Source organism: Lactuca sativa, chromosome 3, assembly GCF_002870075.4.
Source record: "Lactuca sativa cultivar Salinas chromosome 3, Lsat_Salinas_v11, whole genome shotgun sequence".
In the NCBI taxonomy this organism is placed as follows: domain Eukaryota; kingdom Viridiplantae; phylum Streptophyta; class Magnoliopsida; order Asterales; family Asteraceae; genus Lactuca; species Lactuca sativa.
In genome coordinates, this window is record NC_056625.2 from 205,153,709 (window position 1) to 205,161,846 (window position 8,138).

At 31.8% G+C, this 8,138-nt stretch overlaps 2 protein-coding genes across 2 annotated transcripts; one reads left to right on the plus strand and one right to left on the minus strand.

Moving 5' to 3' along the window:
- Positions 1-3,010, plus strand: LOC111893231 (glyceraldehyde-3-phosphate dehydrogenase, cytosolic). Its single transcript, XM_023889298.2, has 11 exons — positions 1-399; positions 510-610; positions 1,118-1,233; positions 1,316-1,415; positions 1,520-1,666; positions 1,760-1,820; positions 1,907-2,004; positions 2,142-2,284; positions 2,356-2,439; positions 2,604-2,693; positions 2,794-3,010. The coding sequence occupies exons 1-11, from the start codon at positions 372-374 to the stop codon at positions 2,834-2,836; spliced, it is 1,011 nt and encodes a 336-aa protein (XP_023745066.1). The 5' UTR covers positions 1-371; the 3' UTR covers positions 2,837-3,010.
- Positions 3,011-6,626: 3,616 nt separating this feature from the next.
- On the minus strand, positions 6,627-7,855 carry LOC111893222 (prohibitin-3, mitochondrial). Its single transcript, XM_023889288.3, has 2 exons — positions 6,941-7,855; positions 6,627-6,864 (listed from the first exon to the last, which is right to left on the minus strand). Exon 1 carries the CDS (start codon positions 7,785-7,787, stop codon positions 6,945-6,947), a length of 843 nt encoding a protein of 280 aa, XP_023745056.1. The 5' UTR covers positions 7,788-7,855; the 3' UTR covers positions 6,627-6,864; positions 6,941-6,944.
- Between the last annotated feature and the right edge of the window lie 283 nt (positions 7,856-8,138).

An 8,138-nucleotide genomic window follows, 5' to 3' on the forward strand; every position in this document is an offset into this window, starting at 1 on the left:
TCTCTTTTGCATAAAATCTATCTTTATATTAGATAACGTAACATTTTTTTTCACGAACGTATTCCAAGGGGTGTAAATGCTTTCATACATAATTTCAGGGTCTTAAATGTATTATCAGCATAACCAAGGGGACTAATCTGAAGTTTCCAATATTCGGTAAACACGCACGAGTGGTCTTCATCTGGAGCGAAGTTCGCGGTTTATACTCGCGTCAAAACATCCACAGCTCCGCCTTTCACTGCCATCGTTAACAGCCGCTGAATTTTCCTCCTATATGTACCTATGCATTAGCCCTACTTTGTAAAACACCATCTCTGCCATTACTGCTACGTTTCTCTTCTTACATTCTTTCGGTTCCTGAATCAGTAAGCATGGCCAAGATTAAGATTGGAATCAACGGTTAGTTTTTGATCGATAAACGTTCTCTATTGCTTATTTACTTTTGAACGATGCTGTTTGATTTGTCTTCGTGCAATTTTTTCATTCGTTCTGGTTTTGCTTCGTATCAGGATTCGGAAGAATCGGCCGTTTGGTGGCCAGAGTTGCTCTACAGAGCGATGATGTTGAACTCGTCGCCGTTAATGATCCTTTCATCACTACCGATTACATGGTGCATTTCTCAATCCTGTACTAAATTTTTCGCTCGTTTCTATTTTATGCTGTTTGAATTTTGCAGTTGATCGCTCATCTTCCTTTTGATCCGATGATTTAAAATTTAATGTTTATTCGATTATTAGGTCGCCTGATTTTAATATCGTTTTGATTTGTACTTACTATCGATCGCAATCTGGTCTGGATTATACATTTGAACATCCTGTAAACGAATAACTTCTGATTTTGAAAATTCAAACGCAGTTCTTTGAATTGAGAACTCGATTTTACAGTTTCAGAAGTAAATCGTTTGACATTTCAAAATAGATTCTAATTTTCGAATTCCGATTGAGGTTGTAAATCATTATTTTGCTAGAACATTCAGTTATAGGCATTTGATTTCGTATGTGAATTCAAATTAACTTTCGAAACCAAACAATTCACGAGAATCCAAGTTTGCTACAATCAAATTATATGAAGCTGATGAATAATCAAATCATAACTCTTGTGAATTTAATTTCTCCAGATTTACATGTTCAAATACGACAGTGTTCATGGCCCATGGAAAAAGCACGAGGTCAAAGTCAAGGATTCCAAGACTCTTCTCATTGGCGAAAAGCCTATCACCGTTTTTGGCATGAAGTATCATTTCTCATTCTCCATCCTTGCACCTCACCTAACACAACCCCAAATCACATTCCTAACCTTTCTCAATTGATTACAGAAACCCAGAAGAGATCCCATGGGGTGAAGCTGGAGCTGAATATGTTGTTGAATCCACTGGTGTTTTCACTGATAAGGACAAAGCTGCTGCTCATTTGAAGGCATATATAATTCAATATCCATTCCATAATGTTTTCAATGCTAAATTCCTATAAGTGAAACATATATATGTCCTGATGTTTACTTTGGTTTGGTTTCTTATTAGGGAGGTGCAAAGAAGGTTGTGATTTCTGCTCCAAGTGCAAATGCTCCCATGTTTGTCATGGGTGTCAATGAGAAAGAATACAAGTCTGACATCACCATTGTTTCTAATGCTAGCTGCACAACTAACTGTCTTGCTCCACTCGCAAAGGTCAAATCCATCAAAATGTCAAATAATTTTAACATTCTTCTGGTTCCTGATGTAAAAACTGCTCCTCAAACCTTTTGCTTTCTTTTTAAACAGGTTATTAATGACAAATTTGGTATTGTTGAAGGCCTTATGACCACTGTTCACTCCATCACAGGTCAGTGTATACTTTTTATATAATATAGAATAATGTTGAATTATTTTTTTTATTTTTTTTTTAAAATAGTCTTGTATATGACTCAGCAACCCAAAAGACTGTTGATGGTCCATCAATGAAGGATTGGAGAGGTGGAAGAGCTGCTTCTTTCAACATCATTCCCAGCAGCACTGGAGCTGCCAAGGTATGGAAATCTCAACATATTTTTTTATCAGCTAACAGCTATTTTTTGAGCTATCAGCTATTTCTTTAGTTTTTCAGCTATTTTTCCTTTTAAAGTTAAAAAGGAAAACTGATAAATATTTTTGTTGTTTTTTGAAGGCTGTGGGAAAAGTTCTTCCTGCACTTAATGGAAAACTTACGGGCATGGCTTTCCGTGTTCCTACTGTCGATGTGTCAGTGGTTGATCTTACTGCCAGGCTGGAAAAGCCTGCCTCCTATGACGAAATCAAGGCTGCTATTAAGTAATAAAAAAATCATTTAATAATTTTACAAATCATGTAAAATAATTAATTATTTAACTTTTTATTTTTAGGGCCGAGGCTGAAGGAAGCCTGAAGGGAATCTTGGGTTACACTGAGGATGATGTCGTGTCGACAGACTTCGTGGGCGACCAAAGGTAAAAAAGAAAAATGTCATTTTGGTCATTTTACTCGCAGTGTTAGAGTTTCATTTCCAATGTGGATTGAACTGGATTGGATTCTCTGCATGTTGTCTGGGACACTGTGGGCCCACAAATATATTTATATTAAGAAAAACATTTTTTTTTGTGAATGGAAAAAGGTCGAGCATATTTGATGCGAAGGCTGGAATTGCACTGAACAACAACTTTGTTAAGGTTGTGTCTTGGTATGATAATGAATGGGGATATAGGTATGATTTTTAGTGCTTTTACTTTTTATTTAATATAATTTGATTTTTGAAAAATGAAATTTGATTTTTTCTTTTTTTTGAAAAATTGTTTGTTTTGTAGTAACCGAGTTGTTGATTTGATCCGTCATATGTCCAAGTCTTAGATGGGTCGGGTTGCAGTTGGAATTTGGAAATGCATATGCGGGGGATTCATTTGGCTCCATGGGTGTGGAGTTTTTTAGGGAATAATTTGAGTTTTCATGTCATGTAACGATGAACTCTCTTCTTTGGGTTCGTTTTCACAATTTTGAGTAAAAATCACGGGTTTTGTTTTGGTACCTCTATTATAAACAATATTAAAAAAGTGATGCCCTTTTTGTTAAGAAAAAAATAATTAAATCTTTCACTTAACACATAAATCCCAAAAAGATAATATGTGGAGCCATCTTCCTTACGTTTTATCTTTAATACATATTTTCAAGTTAAATATTATTATACCACCTTTGAGACACTAAATGCTGAAATCGATCAAGAAAAAGTGTCAAATCAAGGCATAATTTGAAGTTACGATCAAAGTTTGGTTTGATAAAGGATGGATGATTCAAGAAAGCTTGTGTTTCAACCAAGATATTCTTACAACTGCGTTATTCTTATGTAAGTCGTTCAACCCTCAAACACGATTGCATTAATATGTGGAAAATTGTTAAAAATGAGATGATTCAAGGTTTTGAAAATTTAGAATAAATTGAAATTGTGATCTTTTATACAGCTCCACACAGTTCATCGTATTCATACATTTGGATACCCAAATACCTAGGATAATTTAATTAATATAAAATTTTAGATTTAAGTAATAAAATCTTATAAACTACAAAACAAAGTTTTTACTATCCAAAACACCATCGTGGTTGGACAACTAAAAATCTTAAATATTACTAAAAGAGAAACCTTATGACATCATCTTAAATAATCTGGACCATTGATTGTATTTCAATCTTATTTTTTCTACCCTTAGATCAAACTGCTGACATCATCTTCCCTATATGGAATGTATTAAATTCCAATAAATGCTTTCCAATCATCAATCAATAACTTACATTCGTTGAAATGGAATTTATTTAATTCCAATAAAAGCTTTCCATATTTCACATCTTGAATTTTCAGTTATAAAGATTTTAATATGGTCAATTTTAAAAACATATTACTAACAAATCATTTCAATCAAGGTATTAATATCAACCATTAATATAAATCCGTTTATATTAGTAAACCATTAATATAAAATCTTTTTTATTAGGAAATCATTAATACCGAAAATCATATTCAAATTATCACATACATATACGATTCATCATTGAATCCGCGACTCACATTTATTTTCAATCGTTTTTTTTCTTCAAACCTTCTCCTACAACATCGTTAATATTGATTATAACTTTCATCATCAATCTCTGCTATAAACATTCGCTCTTGTGCGCTAGAAGGTCAGTACCTTCTTTCGCTTTTTTATATTTTTTTCGATTATTTTTTGTTCATATATCAAATGTATGTATTCATATATTTCGATTTTCTTTGTAAAAATTACATGAAATCAGTTAACTACTTTTCTGAAACTTTTCAAATAAACATGAAAAGATATTTGGTACCTTTAACAAAACAAAAATTAACTATCTTGGGAACTAACATTAATTACGAAAATATTACTTTTATATATTAGAGATGATTATGATTTTTTTTTTTAATTTTTATGTCATAAGAATCCGGTTAATTTTGGCATGATTTTAAAATATCATTGAAATTATTATGTTTTTGTATATCATATCAACCTACTTTTTTTATCTTCGTATAGTAATAATAAAATTTATTAATTTACACAACAAATATAGATATTTCAAATTTTGTAATATTATTATACCTTACAAAATACAACTCCCTCCAAAATAAATTTTCGCCGGTAATTTCATCCATAATTTCAATAAATTTAAATTTGTATTTTCTTTATATAAATTTTTTTTAATGATCATGATTTTTTTTCTCCAAAAGTATATCAAACATTTACGTCTTAGATAATGCTGCCCTATTATAATTATTATTTTCCAAAAGTTTATCCGTTTAATGAAGAATTTGATATAATAAAGGAAGTGAATGTTAATTAAAATGGGATATATGTTCCATAATTATTACATTAGTTTATTAAAAAAACTAATATCAAGGTGTAAACATTAAGCATTTTTAAAGTGAAATTTCAGAATACATACAAACGATGATGTTGTACAATGAAATATAAAATTGAATAGACTGAAAAAAAACACTATTAAAGCAGTCAATCTTGAAAATAACATAGTTATGAAAAAATTATAAAGTAAGATAAAAATTATAAAATAGTAGGACATTTGTAAAAAGTACATTTAGTAAAAACGTTACGGTTATTAGAAAAAATAAGACCGTTAAGATTAGTAAAAATACAATATATACACTAAATTATCATAATAGTAATGAAATGTCATTATTTGATATTTCATATAATTGACAGCTATATCAAATTACATTGATGATATACTAAAATTATTCAAAGTTGCGCCAAAACTAATGCAAAGTTCTTGCGAACACTAAATAAATAAGAACAAACATAAAAGCTAGCATTTATATTTATAATCAATTTAAAATAAACCAATCATGATTTAGAAAAGAATCTTCATTGATGACATACTAAAATTAAATATATATAACATTTAACATTTTATAAATTATATTACATAACTTTATTTGAATAAATAAAATAGTTGTTAATATTTAATGCAATAGAAAAAACGGTATATTGATTATTAATATATGTTTAAATTAAGTAACATTATTATGCAACGAACGTCTAATTAAAATGCTTATAAATATATAAATATCATAACTATATGAGACGAGAAAAGTCGTTAAACTAATAAAACAAAAAATGATGTCTACAAAGAGATCTTTCAATGATTATATATATATATATATATATATATATATATATATATATATATATATATATATATATATATATATATATATATATATATATATATATATATATATCGTTTTCAATGTATTTTCTACACATTTCAATAATACCAATAACCATATATTTTTTTATAATCATTATACAATATCTATAAACAATTATATGTTTTTTATGCGTTTCCCGCGTTTAACGCGGGCTATAATCTAGTTAAATATAAACCGCAAGACAAAACTTAACTGTTAAAAAGATATAAAATAAACTGTTAAGCAAATGTTATGTGATACATATAGTTCTAGTAATGTTTGATATGATAAGATACACGAAGTTTTTTAACAATACAAATGCCCATTGGTTACGTCTAAATTTAGACATACATGCTTAATGGAATTCGACATGTAAAAGTTTGAAACAAAAAGATACTTTAAAAGCATTTCACAACTACGTTGTCAAAAGTCATAGGGTAATGCCATATCCAGAGTCGTTGGTTACTTATCAGACAATTAACCGAAATGCCTAGAGTTCTTAAACATACAACTACTTATTCATCGAAAATTTATTATCCTGCAAGAGCAAATCCTTTTAATATGTTCAAAATTAAATGAGTTTGAAATGAAAAACATTATGTTTTTCTAAATGATAAAACCATAAAAGCTACATTTGTAAATATTTTAAAGAAGTATTCATTCTATTACTTATGCCGCCACATTGAACCCAACAATTGATGTTGGCATAGTTGAAACTTTAATTAACAATATACCTTATGGTTTGGGTTTTTTCGACGAAAACATTGATTTTGCAACAAATGCTATACCTAAATAGTAAATATAAAATTGATTTTGGTTTGGTAAACAGAAATAAAATCGCGAATTCCTATTTTGGTAGCCATGGTCCATGATCCATTCCCCACTATATTTGTAGAAGTACAATAAACCAATGTTGATTGATGGATAGTGTACTAAAAGCAAATTGTCTTCCAATTTCACATTTTGAACAAATGAAGAATAACCAAGGAGTTCAAATTTCAAAATGATCATTGACTACTAATAGGAACTGTATTATAACATCATTTCTATATGAATTTCATCAGCCTGTAAACATAAAACAATTAAAAAGAACAGCAAAAAAGTTCGTGATTCACCTGGTTATTCTCTCAAAAGATGACAAAACAATGTCTTGAAAAAGATAAGCTAAAATCTGCAAAAGAATTGCAGAATTCAACACGAAGACGTATGCAATAAACTAAAAAGAAGCAAAATTTAGGATAATTTACCTGTTTAGCGAGAAGGGTTAAGCCCTAGAAGCATCTGGCTCCCTGTGTTTGGAAGATACATGACATTGTTACTCCTAGCCAAAGTTGCAGAAATCTCCCTCGATGCTTCAATTCTCCTAAGCTCGATCAATCCCATTCCAGCAGCAGAAGTGGCATCAGAAATCAACTTCGCAGACTCACTCTCACCTTCAGCCCTAATAATCGCCGCCCGTCGTTCCTGCTCAGATTTCGCCACCACAAACTTAGATCTCTCCGCCTCTTGCTGCGCCACCTGTTTCTGTTCCACCGCCTTCGAGAACTCAGCGCCGTAAGACAAGTGAGTGATCGCAACGTCGTCAAGGACGATATTGAAATCCTTAGCCCTGCGGACCAAACTATCACGAACCAAAGCCGAAACCTGTGGACGCTCAGTGAGAAGCTGATCCGCGTTGAATTGAGCAACGACGGACTTCAGAACTTCGTTTCCGATCGACGGAAGAACCTTCTCGTCGTACTCGAGACCTAGGGTTTTGAAAATCGCCGGCAATCGGTTGACTTCGGGGCGTGAGAGGACACGGAGAGTTAGGTTAACCATTTGAAGATCTTTCGTGCCGGAGATCGATGAGAATGTGTGAGGCCTGGTGCGTATGTCAAAGATGTACGGGGTCTGAAGCCATGGAATAAGGAAATGAGTGCCTTCCCCAACAGTCTCGTCAATGACTCCACGGAAACGATCGAAGAGAACGGCGCGTTGGCCGCCATCGACGGTGTAGAGGGAGGAATTGACGACGGTGACAGCGGTTCCTAGACCAAAGGCGGCGCGTGCTATATTGGTGAGGAACGACATGGCGGATGGATTGGTTCCCATTTTTTCCGGCTGAATTTGCAGAAAATCGATAGATGGAGACACAAGGGTTTTAGTCTTCTTTTAGACAGAAATTAATCGAGGGTTTTAGTGGTAACTTTGTGTGTTGTTCAAGTAATTTGGAAATGTCAGGCCCAATTAAAACCGGCCCAATTCAAACGGGCTTAATTGCATCATTCAAAACTCAAAAGTGTAGTTTTAAATTAGGGAATATTGTAGTTTATATAATGTCACATATGCATTTCAAATAAACCCATGTCATTGTAAAACATCTCGATGCATTTATATATCTATATTTAATCACAAATATGTTTAATGCATTCACTTGTTCAATGCCCACCTTAAATATTGTAA